Here is a 15556-nt window from a genome sequence, read left to right on the forward strand (position 1 = left end):
TAGGCCAGGATTCCTTCTCCTGTACCATTGGATTCCCACAAGTTCTCTTTCCCTTTTTTTTTTTTTTTTGGACACCCATTCTGCCAGTTTTACTTGTCCTTGAAATTTGGTTCAATATGTCACATACTAATAAGTCTTAAATAATGATTCTTTAATGCTATGATATCATGCATGTGATAGATATATGCATATATATTCTGATTTAGAATATAATGAGTCAGTGCAAGTTTGCTTGGATTTCTCTGTAATTAGTTTCCAAAGTAATACTTCCAGGCCATGTGCCAGTGCATGCCAGAAGTGAATATGTTGATCGCATCTTTGGTTGATTATTATGGTCTTCTACTGCTGTTATACTAATACTTTTCCCATTTCCAACTGGCTTTACTTTTTGCAGCTTTGAGCAGTAATTCAGTCCCCTACGCCTCCCTGATTGGCTCTGTGTCCTCCCTCTCTAGCCAAACCACCACTCAGTCCATATATGATAATAACTCTCTCCCACGATTCGCTCGAAAAGGTCTAAACATCTTTGTCTCTATTATTTTCTCTGTTAAAGCACTGTAATGATGTCCATGTCAGTCCATTTCCATTCCCAGATAAGCCTGGCGTCTCCTGTGCCTTCGCATTTCCATTCTTTTCTTTGGGGTTGCCTCATCTGGATGAGATCATGTAATTATCAGATCACTGTCACCCACCCACTCTCTCCACAGAATGTAAATCAGTTCAATTCTACCATTAACACCAAAAAGTTTCAGAGAGGGCCCCCAAATTTTGGTCCAAAGGCATAATTATATCACCAACGAAGAGTTTCTGCTTCTAATATTTTTATTGTATCTCCACTAAGATTTTAGCTGACTAGAAGCAGACCTTCATAGCCATGAAGCTAAAACACCATGATTCACAACACTCTGCTAAAGTGAAAGTCTTCAAAAGCAAAGTAGTTTTTTACTTAACTTACCAGAACCATTGATAATTTGGCATTGGAGATAAAGGAACTTACTGGGTGACTTTCAATAATGGTACAATTTCTAAAATGTCCATAAAGTAATCACATGTCATGTTGACTTAATGGACATCATTCCACAGTGTGACTCCCTCCAAAGAGTCACAATGACAGCAGAATATCAACAGGGCTTCCAGTTTGAGCTCCTCCCTCCTCCTTTTTCTGCTTCAGAGGCTTCTCTGGGGGCATGGTAGTTCAGGGCTTTCTGGCCAGCTGGAATTTATGTCTGTAAGATAGGAGTCAGCAAAGTTCTCCCATGCTACTTTTGCAAAATTAATCAGAAAAAAAAAAAAAATACAAAGTATACAGAAAGTGAGAAAACATCAGAAAGACAGAGGGATCACCAAAATTAACAATGGATTGTTTTTAACAGAATCTATGAAATTAATATATCTTCCGCTGGCCAACTGAACTAAGATGTCAGCCCCAGTTTCTGCTTTCCTCTTTTTTCCATCTTCTTGCCCCTCCTTATCTTTTCACCATTTGCTCACTTTCCTGAATTCATTTCCCATTAGTGGACAAAGATGTTTACACCTGAAGTAGATTGTACGTCTGCTGGGGGTTGAATAATGGGGACTTGGGGCAAAATACCACAAAGTTGTTAGTGTGGCCATCTATAAATGTCCAGGAGAAGGCTGCAACCCCAGCCTCTACAATCTGCTACTAGTGGAAACATTTTTGAAGCTCAGTTTGGTGTCTGATTGTGTCGTCAGTGATTATTGTTGATGAGCTGTGGTGCATGTCATTCTCTGTATCTGTGTTTGCATGTGAATGTCAGTCACCTACAGGTTTGTGAAATATTAAATCAATCTTAATCTAGTCACAATGTATAGTGAATCCTGCAAAAACTCACAGCATTTTTATTAGTCTTTTTTAAAGTATATTAGACTATCCATATCATTTTTTTTTAACAAATCCGTTCTATTTTATTTTATTCACACCATCATTTCCTTTGCAGGTTCAGATGATTCCGGTTACCCTGGTAACCTTCATTCTTCAAGTTAGTTTTCCTTGATTATGCATAAATCATTTTATGTTTCCTATCAAGCTACTACTCTTTCCCTTTTAGGCCTTTCTCAGTGTCTGTTTTCTTAGTTCACTTTACACCATTTAATTCCACACAATTTCCATTTCACACAGTGCAGGAGAAGGAGTTTGAAATGACATAACAGTCATTACTCAAAGCAGAAGTTGACATCAAGCCTGACTGGCAGTTTTCTCCGCTAGCTAACCCATTGATTCATAGCACAATAACGCTTTTTTTTACACTAGGAGTATTAGTGTGGAGATTATGCTTGGTGACTTTTCATTTGGCTACAAAATCCATCCTTCCAGAGCATGTCCTGCTTTGAGTAACCAAACTATTTGCCTGCTTCCTCACCTAAAACATCTTTACTACTCACATATTTTCAGGCCATTTCTAACTATAGTATTCTCTATATTTTGGAATGATTAGTGTCATCGTCATTTATTTTCAAATGTGTCTCTTCTTTCCTTTTTTCTTAGGTATGGCTAGCCATCCTCCAATACCTATCTTGGAACTTGCGGATCACATTGAAAGGTTGAAAGCAAATGACAACTTGAAGTTTTCCCAGGAATATGAGGTAATTCATTGTGTTTATACTTAACAGTAATTTCAAGAGCTTCTACCCTCTTCTTTTTGGCCATATTCTTGGAAATTAACTTCATCGGCTTTTCCTTTTAAATATGACTCAGAATCTAACACAAAAATTTATAATGAATAGCCAACTTAAAAGTGTCTGCACAATCCATATAGTAATTGTACTTTAAAAAGGTGTTGATTTTACATCTGTTCAATGTTACTAAGGTTATATACATTTTGTGTTTTCAAAATGCATTTTTAATTGATAAATAATTATATATTTACATATTATACATTATTATTTATAATCACCATTCTGTACAACAAATCACTAAAGCTTATTCCTACACTGTAGCTACAATTTTGATCAACTTCTGTCCCCGTTCCCTATGCATCCTCTGGTAACTACCATTCTACTCTTCTACTCTCTACTCCTACATTTTTAGATTCCACACATATTAGCAAGATCATTTGGTATTTGTCTTTTCTATTTTTTTAATTCAAAGAATATACTAAACTGATAAGCTTCCCAGGATACAAATGGGTGCCAGATATTTGGATTCATGATGAGAATCCTCATTGAAAAAGAGAGATTATAGAGATTAAGTAGATTTCTCAGTGCTCTTCATTGTAGAGCTTATGCCCTGAAAACTCTATAATTAATAAATATGCATATGTGATTTTACCCTTCAGTCTAAATTAATGCTAAAGCTAATATTAAGATAAAAATGTATTTCCAGAAAGTTGGCTGTTTTTGAAGGAATGGTGAACTAAATGCTATCTTAACATTCCAGAATCCTTAAAGATTCTTTGTGAATTCTTGATGGTGAATGAAAAGCCTGTGTGTGTGTGTGTGTGTGTGTGTGTGTGTGTGTGTGTGTGTGTGTTTTGGATATTGGGCATTTATAAAGCAAAAAGTTATAAAACCGGATATTTCCAGTATTCACCAGCAACAAGAACCCATAGTGGGGCCAATTCATGAATCACTGATAACTAGACAATAATTATTCTTTCAGGCCAAATTTAACTTAGTATAAGATTAAAATGTGCTACTAAAATCGCATAGTTGTTCCAAATGACAAAAACTTCTTGGGTACCTGAGCAGCCCAAATTTAACCATAAAGGGTTTCTGCTGATTTACTGAATGGAAGTCCTCAAACACATCCTTGTTACCTCTGTTTAGTATCTGTTTTATCAGTCTTAATTGGGGCACATGCGCTGGATGACCTCTCAGTCCCTACCAGCTCCAACATTCTGCCCTATCACATTACATTCAGTAAGAACGTCTAAGAGGAGCCCCAACCTCCAGTGGCTAGAGAGGTAACAAAAATATTAAGAAGCACCATATAAGAGAATATGGAACACCAGGGCCTGCAGCAGTCTGAATATCTGCATAGCCTTCCTAAAAATCTTCAAATTTTCCAATTTTAATTATTTTAAATCACTGTGCTAGATGAGCAAAACATATCTGTAGCCCCATTCACCTCCACTCTCAAGAGCTAGACAGCCTTTAATTCAATTTTCATACTCCAACATCTTTGTCAAATATTTGATAGAACACAAAGATTGTGTTTATTTCCTTGCTTCTTGGTTAAGTTATATTTTTATTTATTCTGCTCCCAGCATTCTGGTGAACATTTTCAATTTGGGGAAATTCACATTGGATTGTGAGTTGCCTTACTTTCTCAGGTCTGCTTCTTATTTCTTCCCTCCTCTTTCTTTGGATCCGAATGGCTCTTTTAAAATTATGGAGTATCTTTTAAAACAGTTTCTGTAGCTTTTCGTTCGGGCCTTCAGCTGCAAATGGAGTTTTAGAAGTGAAAACAAGGTGATGATGAATACCGCCTGGGGCACATTAAAAACTCTTAATTAGTGTCTAACCAGAAATCTTTTTTTCACTGCTCCAACCTGCTCTTTATTGCTATTATGATTCTTCCTTTTATTTTTCTGTGTGATATTTTCTCTGTGGCCCCACTTTAATTCTTTATTTGTGATTTTGAGTAATGTAATGAGTCACAGAAAGATAAAAATGTGATAACACAACCTGTTAATAAGCCATTAATTCACTCTCCACCAATACAACTGTAAGCCATTGGCAGTAATACTCTTATGTGTCACTTAACAACAGGGATACTTTCTGAGAAATGCATCAATACGCAATTTCATCCTTGTTCAAACATCATAGTGTACTTACACAAACACAGGTGGTATAGTCTACTTCATACCTAGACTATGTGGTATAACCTATTGCTCCTAGGCTACACACCTGTACATCATGTTACTGTACTGAATACTATAGGTAATTATAACATAGTGGTCAGTATTTGTGTATTTGAACACAGAAAAGGTACAGTAAAAATACTGTATAAAAGATAAAAATGGTACATCTGTATAGGGCACTTACCATGAATGGAGCCTGCAGGACTAGAAGTTGTTCTGGGTGAGTCAGTGAGTGAGTGGTGAGTGCATGAGAAGGCCTAGGACAGTACTGTAAACTAGCGTAGACTTTATAAACACTGTATACTTAGGCTACATTAAATTTATAAAAATTATTTTTCATTCTCAATAATAAATTAACCTAAGCTTACTATAACTTTATTTTATAAACTTTTTGACTTTTTTATTTAAAACTTTGGACTCTTTTATAATAATGCTTAGCTTAAAACCTAAAGACATTATACAGCTGTACAATAATATTTTTCTTTATATCCTTATTCTATAAAATTTTTTATATTTTTAATTTTTTATTTTTACTTATTAAACTTTTTTTAAAAAACTAAAACATAAATACACACATTAGCCTAAGCTTACACAAGGTTGGAATCCATCAATATCACTGTCTTCCACCTCTACGTCTTGTCCTATTGGAAGGTCTTCAGGGGTAATAACAGGCATGGAGCTGTCATCAGCTACAAAACAGTGCCTAGTTCTGTAATACCTTTTGATGGACCTGGCTGAGGCTGTTTTGCCATTAATTTTTTTTTTAACTACAAGGCATACATTCTAAAATAACTATAAAAATATAGTAAATACATAAACCAGTTATATAGTCATTTATTTTCATCATCAAGTATTATGTATTATATGTAATTGTATGTGCAATACTTTTATATCACTGGCAGCACAATAGGTTTGTGTACCAGCGTCACCACAAACAGCTGAGTTATGTGCTGTGTTAGAATGTTAAGACAGCTACCATATCACTAGGGCATAGGAATTTTTGCAACTTCATTATAATCTTATGTACCACCATCCTATAAGTGATCTGTTGTTGACCTAAATGTTATATAGTGCATGATTGTATTAGCATCATTCAAGCAATCTCAATTGCATCCATTGTATATAATAACTGGCTTCCTTTAAATATGGAATTTGCAAGAAATGCCACATGTAAAGATACTCTAATGATCCTCATTTAGCCATTAGATTCAGAAGTGCTCCTTGAAAATAGTTCTGCACCGCATGCTGGCAATGCTGCCATGAACAACTACTGCAGTCGTTGTAGCCAGTGAAGTGATAGCCCAAACAGACTCTTCACTGACTGCCATGATGATCTGTGATTAAAGCTCCCTGGGCAAGAATTGACCCTACTGTGCCTTAACAGTCCTAAAGGAGATATTTAAGTGTTATATTCATCTGTGATAATAAGATTAAGGCCTCTACATAATATTTTAGGCCACAGAGCAACACTTTGTGGGAAAAATTTATTATATTGCATATATAAATTTATATAGGTATTTACTGGATTTCAATGAAGAAAATGGAGGAAAGAAAGCTCACATTACTTTCAAATACCTAATTATTTTGGCATAATTACTATGAATTAATGTTTACTCGGACCTCTTAAGATACATAAAGCAAAATTTGTCGCTCTGAATCTAAGACTGAAACAGAAGTTAAAGACCTGAAAGCTGTTTGCACTGATCCTGAGGTTGGAATAGGAGGAAATAGGTCAGCTTGTAGCACAGTATTATTTGATCATGTGAGACCTCTGTTACTATAAAGGCAACTGGACTCTGACGTTGGATTCAATGATAGCTAGACGAATGGCCCTGGGAAGTTAGTGTAACCCCATCTCTGGAGATCTTTATAAACACTTTAGGTGTTCATTTTCTGATATGAGACTGCAAAGTTCTATTAGCATTTCAGTAGTCACAATTTGAGAATGGCATCTAGAATGCAGGGAATAAAGTCCCCCTTAAAGTTGGTATGGCTGTTAAAGTCAATACATTAGGCTTGTGAATCTTCAGACTAAATCAGAATTATGTAAGTAGGTCTTGCCAAATAAAATCTTAGGATAGTACCTAAGGATCATTTGGACGCCTATTTAAAATTTAGATTCCTGATTCCAACCCTGGAAATGCTGGTTCAGTAGGTCAACCATGGTGTCCAGGAACCTCAGTTTTAAAAGAGCGCACGTCAGGTGACTTTGAAGAAGGTGGTCTAAAGACTTCAATCTGAGAAATGTCATTAGTTTAGGGTAATGTATTACAGATCATGATTCCCCAGTATTCATTTTACCATTTTCTGAGATGGCAGACAGACTAGTATATTTGAGATTCAATCAACAGGCATCATCACAGATTGTACCTATAGCCCCTAGAATTTACTAAAGAGAAAAACAGAAAAGCATATGACTTATTATAGAGCCAAAGGCTAACAGTACAGATACACTTCAAGAACTGTCATCTGGAACTCATTCTGACCTTTACTGAATCCCAGTAATATTCCATTCGCACTTAAGCTTATCTCCTTAGCATAAATCTTATTTATATTTGATTGTATGTATTTGTCTTTACCAACTAGATATCCAAGAAGTATAGGTTTCTTGTAGCTTCTATGTTCCTCTAGGCACTTAGCACAGCACTTTTCTGTGGTAGTGTGGTGGAAGGCTGTGGCCGTTTCCTGACATCTCTGGAGCTCTCATCTTTGTGCTTTCTCTGGGCTGACTTCATTCTTCCCTGTATGCAGGCCGGCCTCTTCTGTTTCTCCCACTCACACACAGAAAACATGGCCTTTGATCATATTTTCATTTAGATGTAGACCCCCTAAAGAAACAGACTAAATTTTTCTTGCCGGTCAAGTTCCAAGTGCCAGAGAGCAAACTCTGAACTCTAATTGACTAAGTTTGTTGTGGGAACACACATTAGGACAGTCCACTCATATAGATCTGGGTCCTTCCTTGGGTTAGAGAGAGGGAAGTTTATGTGGAAGGGGGCTTCTGAACTTGGAGAATGAACAATAATTAACCACCCTACTACAGAAAAGAAAACTATACTTCTGGGATGCCTACTTGGCAAAGACAAATATATACAATCAAATATACAAGAACTACACCAAGGAGCTATGAATGCTAATGGAATGTTATTGGGATCAGTAAAGGTCAGAATGAGATAGAGGACTGAGAAAGACATTGAAGAGAAGGTGGTACTCCTAGTGGAACTAGGAAGAGGAGGAGTGAAGAGCATTTTGTCAAGGGAAAGGCGTGTAGGGAAAGAATGCTCTGGTACTTTCATACTCAAAGTGTGGACCAGCCACAGTGGCAACACCTGGAAAGTTGTTAGAAATGGAGAATTTTAGGCACTATCCCAAAACCACTGAATCAGAATCTGCATTTTAACAAGAGCCCCTGGTGATGTCTTTGCATCATAACTAGGCATCCCCGTGGTCATTATCTAGAAAAGCTACAAAGTTAGAGAAAATGTAAAACTATCTCCCAATTTGGTCCTCAAGATGCAATTTCCTATAGAAATAAAGTCCTAAATCACACACTCTATTTCAAGTATATTCTAGATTTTGTACATTTTGTGGTATGGTTTGAGATAATAACCCCCTTTTAAGCATAGGTACAACAACAAAATTTCTTCCAAGTTCTATCAGTCACGTTCCAAAAGATGACTTGGAGCAGTTCATCCTTCCATGGTAGTTATACAGACATGAATTGTTAGCACAAGGTTAGTTTCAAATTTGTCAGCTCCAGCCATCTTAGAAGTATTATCTTAAAACTATATGTTAAAACTACTCTGAGCAATCTTTCTGTTGCAACTGGGGAGGACCAAGAAACTCTAGTTCGCAGAAGTCCTCCCTGAAGTACACCTTTGACCTAATTTGTTCTCATCACAAAGCCTAGTCCCAAGGTGTTTGCTTTCATCTGTGGATGTGGGTTATCTCTGATCTTAGTGCTCATGTGTCTCCCACCATTTAGCATCCAAATGTGCCAAGAGTTTCTTTCTGTACTCATAGCAACACTCCCACATCTCCTGTCTGTACCAGTGATAATGACCCTCTTATATGAAACATTCCAGATTTTGGGGCCCTGTCCTTCTGTTTTTGTAACAGCATGGTTATTGCACCTTTGTCAAATAGGCTAAAATCTTCACAGCACCCAGTGAGACAGGTAAAGGAAACAGATGTGTTATTTCCTTGATGACTAAGGAAATACATCAAGACGGTGCTGAGATACGTAGAAACATTTGAAAACATTGTTTAGATCATATTTTTAAACATGAGCTAGATAGACCTCAGAGATCATGTAGTTTAACTCTCTCATCATAGAGGTAAAGAACATGAGATTGAGAAGGAAGTGACTTGTTTAATGTCACATACCTACTATGTGTTAAAACCAGGTCACAAATTCATGTCATCTTGAATTCTTCACGGTACCTTAAGTTACCTGTTTTAGAGGCCTAAATCTTTTACTCTTTGTTTCTTGCTATGTCCTTCTTACAGAGTCCAGAAACCTTAGCCTCCAACTAGATCAAAATATTTATACTTAAAATTTCTGTGAAAGTGTCATAGTTACCAATTTGCATTGCATGACTATCCCTGGGAAAACCCAGTGGTTTTCCTATGACGTACTAAGGATGCATTTCTTTTCTCCATAGACAATTTGTCTGTTCCCAATAGTAAATATTGTATTGCTCCATGGAAAGGACAAAAATTGTCTGTCATCAAAGCAATGACTACAAAAGAAAACATTTTTATTTTCCCTTGGAAAAAGCTGTTGGTCTATTTGACCATGTGTGCCAGAGTATATTCGCAGACACAAAAGCATTAGTAAACGTTTTGTAAACCTCTGAGTATTCATAATGCAAAACCACTTGTCATATCTGCTTTCAATTAGTTTCTAATTTTTGTGTAAACTCAAGAGGGTGGACATGCATTAGAGCATTATACAGGCACCAATAAGAAACCCAACACACACACACATTTTTTTTTTTTACCAGCTTTAAATGAATTGGGTTTTTCTTGAAGGTGGTTCCCTCATTTACCTGAAGGAAGAAAGTGGTAGATGACAAAGATCTGTTTTTTTCTTTCATGCAAAGTTGAAGAGTGGAACAGACCAAGGAAAAAGCCTCCATTTTTAAGTATTTTTGACATGTGAGCCACAAGAGATAGAAGTGATATTTTTAAAATTCTGGACAAATTATGGTAGTTTAGGTAATAGAATGAGAAAAATGAGTGACTTCACCAAATAAGAAACAGTAACAATTTTTTTTGTACTGGGCTGGGTGAGCCTAGTTGGGGGAGATAAATGGCTAGATTTACTTTAATATTCCAAATCAGAATCTCCTGGTACTCTGGGCTTGGAGGTGAGGGTGAGGGAGTCATTACCCACTTCCTTAAGAACGTAGCGGTTTTCCGGCTTCTCAGGTTGGGCCCATACTCTGCCTGCCACACAGGGCTTTCTGCCCATTGAGCCAACAGTGGGACTGGTGTGGCAGAGCAGCCAAGTATACAGTTGGCCCTGGAGTCAGCTGCCTGTTTGGCCCCCGGCTCAAGCTATGTGACTTTAAGCAAATAACTGAACCTCTCTGTATTTTAGTTTTCCATCTCTACAAAAGAAGTTATTATAATACTTTATAAAGTTATTAAAAATAAATTAATAGATATACAATGCTTATCAGGGTCCCTGATACAAGTACTCAGTAGTCTTAGCTATTACTTATTTCATCAAATATAAGATCCCTCAATTTTAAGATGCCCTATCATTATATGTACCACTAAGAAATCAAAGGCATTGCCAATATATTAATAATTATATGATGCCATCAGTTTTAAGGTTCACACCAATTTCAGAGATGTTTGAATGTGAAAAAAAGTATATGTCTTAGAATTGTCGAAACCGTGCCTGCCCCCTTTCTGTCCCTCACTGGCCAAACCCCTAGGGCTTGGCTGAAGTCATTAGAAAAAATAATAATAGTTAAAGAAAACGTAAAATGTGCTAGTTTATACCAGTGCATTTAGCGCTTGCGATGTTGCCCTTTCTTACATTCCGGTCATTTGCCGTGTACAAGCCTCTCCTGGTCAGCTGTCAGGGCTCCTCCGTGTGCTGTTGGCCACATGGTAACAAGCTTACTGCTCAGCACGCAGCGGATGATTAACCAAAGTGTGTGTCTGGATCAATTTCTAACTGAATTTACAGTTCACAGAAACTCTTTGTTGTGATCAAAATTGCTAGTACCAACAACAGGAGCGAGCAGAACAAAGAATGTCCTTCTGTAAAAAGAACTGCTTTTCCCAGTTGACAGGCCCACCTGATCTATCAGCAGTGAAGCCTTATTTTCCAGCCCTTTTCTCTCAGAAAATGGACTGTTATTATCCCTAGACAATACAGAAGTGATTACATTTTAATGTAGACCCCTCAGATTTAATTCAAAAGTACCTACTGATTAAACTACCAGAGCAGCTTTTATAATAAAGACGGGCCTGCCGGTTGGCAATCGGAGAAGATGCTTTCTTCGCTCCGTAGTTAAGGACCAATCTCACCAAGGAAGGTAAAAGAGCATCTTATACAAGATGTAAGATACAAGACAGAGCGTCCCTTCCCAGCTGGCTGCAGCCAGCATCTTGTAAACAAATCTGATAGGACACAAAGACACAGCAGCTCACCTTACAAGAAATGTTGCATCCAAAATCAGGGAGTCTACCTATGTGTTTGTAGTCTTTTATTCTTTCTGAACTTCTGTAGTTGTTACAACTCAAAGTGCAAGCAATTTCTCAAGTTTCGAAGCTTATTTCTGTTTGGACCTTATTTTTAATGTTTGTTCTTTCACCCACTTCTTTTTGAAAAACCTCAGACATTTTCTTTCCCAGCATTAAATGCCATATCTTTCATACTTGAGCCTTTGGTTGTTTCTTGTAGGAGTCCTACTTGTCTGGGGGGAATCTCTCATAACCCTAGCTTTCTGTTTCTCAGCCCTTGTTCCCACACCCGTTCCCTGTAACTAATAGGCCCTTGACTATCGCTGGACATTGTCCAAAATGTCTCTCTACCTGCTCCCATGCGGAGCCCAAGGCTGTCAGGAAACAATTAATGCTAAAGTGTCTCTAGTTCCACAGCAAGCTTTCAACTTCAAAGAGACTTCAGCAAGGACTAAAAAAAAAAAAGACATGGCTTTTTGAGTTTTATTTTAATTTCAAAACGAAGTTGGGATTTTAGAGCCCAAGTGCTAAGTTCGTACTTAGAGGGATAGACTAGCAGATGCCTGAGAGGGCCCTGAAGTCAGGGAAAACAAGATTGTGTTTTGACTCTGCCAATTAGCTGTGCTGCTTGCCCCGAGCTAGCCACTTGTCTTTCATACCCTTGGTTCTCTTATGTAAGAGGAGAGTATTAGTATCTCCTCATGCAGTTATTATGAAGATGCATGTGTGTTAGGCACTTGGCCCCTTTCCCTCAGGACTTAGTAAACAGAAGTGGCCCTTGTAATTGTGAACTTCACTACTCATGACCTACCTGTTAGTCTCTTAATAACATTGAACTTTTTTCACAAGTTATTTTATCTTTCATACCATTCCCTTCTCATTCTCCCAAAAAGGAGCTCTATGAAAGCAATTAGAAGGTGAGGCGTGATGAGGATGGAGGGTGATTACAATGTCTGCAGAGTTCTTTTCACATTTTGTACATAATGTTATTTCCAGAAATTAAATTCACATTAAAATATCCAGGGAAAAAAGTGTCTTCAATGAGCAGAAACTGTTCTGCTGTCCCTGCTATGCATTTTAATGCCCCTCAACACATTGTTCAATTCCCCTGATCTCAACTTCTTTGTTTATAAGGGGGAGCAGTTTAAATGTCTTTATCTATTTGACAGACATTTACTAGAGAACAAAAATTGATCAAGAAATAAGCTCTGTCCTGGGTGAGCCCGTAATCTTCTAGGAAAAACAGGAAAAAAAAAAAGAAAACCTAAAACAATAATAAGTGCATCTTGGGGGTGGGGCAATAATGAAGATAGTCTTCCCAGGACACATCTCACGTGGTGAGTCACTGAAGGTAGCTGAAAATACAAGACCCCAGGCAGAGGGACATGTGCATGCAAAGGCATGGCGGTGAGAAGCATGGCTGGTTCTTGAGACCCTGACGTGTTCCGTAGCTGTCACTGCAACGTCAGTGTCCTGCTGCTGAGGGAGAGGTGCAAAATTGGACGACACCCTTCAAAGGTCATGACAATGATGTTAAGAAATTACTTCCTGCAACTACTCCTAACGTTCCAAGTACCTGAGGGACCAAGTAAATACACTTATGTTTGTATTGCTTCTGAGCCCAGCAGCTGGAGAGAACTTTAACAATGCTGTAACAAAATACTGAAGCAAGGCTGCAGAGAGCTTGTTGCTACTCAGTATCACAGGGATGTCTTTAATTATTTATGTATTTATTTTTAAAATTAAAAAGTGGTAGTATTGTTTGTCATGGTTTATTCTACTGTGGCTAAACAGTTTGTCATTCTTTTTGAAAAATAATTGTTGGGCATACCACTGTGTTTGGGGAGTACATTAAAGGATTAAAGAGAAGGATATAAGCATTAAGACATTACATGAATTTGTGGATTTGGCTATGCCTTGGGAAACATTAGTAATTTCGTCATCACAGATGCAGCAATTGGAGTGTTTCGCTTTAGTTATAAAGTTCATGCATGAAGCATAATCAGAACCTCATTATTTCTCACTTGCTGAAAAAATTTCTTTAATGGCAGGCATTCATCAGTCCTCCAAACCCTAACCAGTGGCTTGTGGAGACCCTTGATTTAATTCATTCTTTCCTCTCTTACTCCTTCCTTCCTTCTCCCTCTTTCTCTTCCTTTCTCCTCTCCCTCTCCCCTCACTCCTTTATCTCCACTCCCACTTTTTTTCTACCAGTTTTACATAACTTTTTTTTATATCTTCTTTGGTATTAAACTGCATAATATTTTAATATCATAATAATAATACCCAGCCTTTCCACAAGGCTTCACAGTTTAGATGATCTGCAAAGATAATAATGATAGCAAATATTTGTATAGCACTTACCCTGTGCCAGGCACTCTCCTAAATATCTTACAGTAAATATTAACTCGTTCAGTCTTTGCAGGAAGGTATGATTAGTATTCCCATGTTACCCCAAGAGGGTACTGAACCACAGGAAAGTTAAGTAACTTGCCCAAGGCAACACAGCTAATAAATGACAGGGCTAGCATATGAACCCACAGGATTTGAGGTTTGGATAATATTCTGACCACTATAAATTGTTGTATCTGATGGTTGATTTTCTTTCATCACAGTTTTCGCTATGAATAAATTTTATGTGATTAACTTTGACTATTAAGGTGATCACATAGTATTCATGTGATCCCAAATAAGGCATATTGGCTCAAATTTCTGAATGATGTAATTATATTTTTGTTTTTCAATGTCAGAGACATTCTTTCAACAATAAAAACAACAAATAGACTTATTTTAAAATGTTTTGGATAAGAACCCTTATTAACTTGTTTGAAGATGATGAAAGGGTAATAATTTATATCTGAAAACAAATAGCTAGTATTGCATCCTAACCTTCTCAAAGAGAAAAATATATTTGGTTGAGCTAATTAATTCATCAACCTGAGTCCGTAACTACCTATATAACAGTGACTGCCTTTGACTTACGATCTTCATCATTCACTAGGAAAATAAAGTGAAGAGAGGAAGGAGGAGCAGACGTTTGAAGGGACTGGAAGATGTATTAAAGACTCGGTCTTAACTCTCAAAGGGGATAGTTGGTGTTGAATTGTTTCTTGTCTTGACATTTTAAACTATTAACCAGAGTCTACCTACTTGTCTAATCCTGAAGATTTAAAAAAGTGAAGCTATAACTGAGAAGGTGCCCTGCTCTCCACATATGACTAAATTTCCAACTTCATTTAAGACTCATGATGAAAGAAACTTGTTCACTACCATAAATTAAGCTTCATAAATTGATTAAAATTATATAAAGTAATATTTACCTTTAAGACTTTTAAAACATTCTTTCATATATGAAAAAATCTTCTTTTATGCTTCTATAGCTTAATTCCATATAAAAGCTGCTAAATGATTTAAAAAACATAGGAGCTGTTACTTTACAACCGAAAGATGTTTGCCATATTTCAAGATGGCAGGAGCATACAAGCTCATTGCCTGTCTGCATTTCTTTCCATCCATTTAAAAATTTATTGTTGTTATTGTTTTGTTTGCTTTAGCTCCAGCTTTTATTTCTGTTAAAGTGAGCAGTGTGTCAAGTGACATATAACTTAAGGAGCTGGATTGGCAAGGCAGAAGCTCAGAATCAGATAGGTGACGAGACTAGGAGATTTTTTTAGATTCTCTCTCTCTCTTTCTTACTCTCTCATTCTGAAATCTTGTTTCTCTGATTATTATAAAACACGATTTAAAGTAGATGTTATAAAGATCCTATTCTGATGCCAGGTTTCCCTTTTTCTTTTCTCAGTGTGAGGAAGCTCCTACCCTCATCCCTGCAGACTTAGGTCGAACCTCTTCTACTGTGTTCTATAACTTGGGAGTGCAGACTGGCTGCAGTGATTGAGAAACTATAATTAGTATAGTTAATGAACAGTGAAATGCTGCCTCCCTTTGTATTAAGAGCAGTTAGAGTGCTGCATTAGGGAAGGTGGAAGAATTTTGTCTCCCCTCCCCCAACCAGTAATTAATTGACC

At 37.1% G+C, this 15556-nt stretch overlaps 1 protein-coding gene across 1 annotated transcript in view; it reads left to right on the forward strand.

The window, feature by feature from the left end:
- The window catches only part of PTPRD (protein tyrosine phosphatase receptor type D), a 406959-nt gene that overhangs the window by 294367 nt on the left and 97036 nt on the right, over positions 1 to 15556 (forward strand). The window contains exons 24-25 of the mRNA XM_045562129.1: positions 1959 to 2000; positions 2507 to 2604. Coding sequence (XP_045418085.1) covers positions 1959 to 2000; positions 2507 to 2604 — 140 coding nt within the window. The remainder of the gene's footprint in view (positions 1 to 1958; positions 2001 to 2506; positions 2605 to 15556) is intronic.

This window comes from Lemur catta, chromosome 10, assembly GCF_020740605.2.
Source record: "Lemur catta isolate mLemCat1 chromosome 10, mLemCat1.pri, whole genome shotgun sequence".
NCBI classification, from domain to species: Eukaryota; Metazoa; Chordata; class Mammalia; order Primates; family Lemuridae; genus Lemur; species Lemur catta.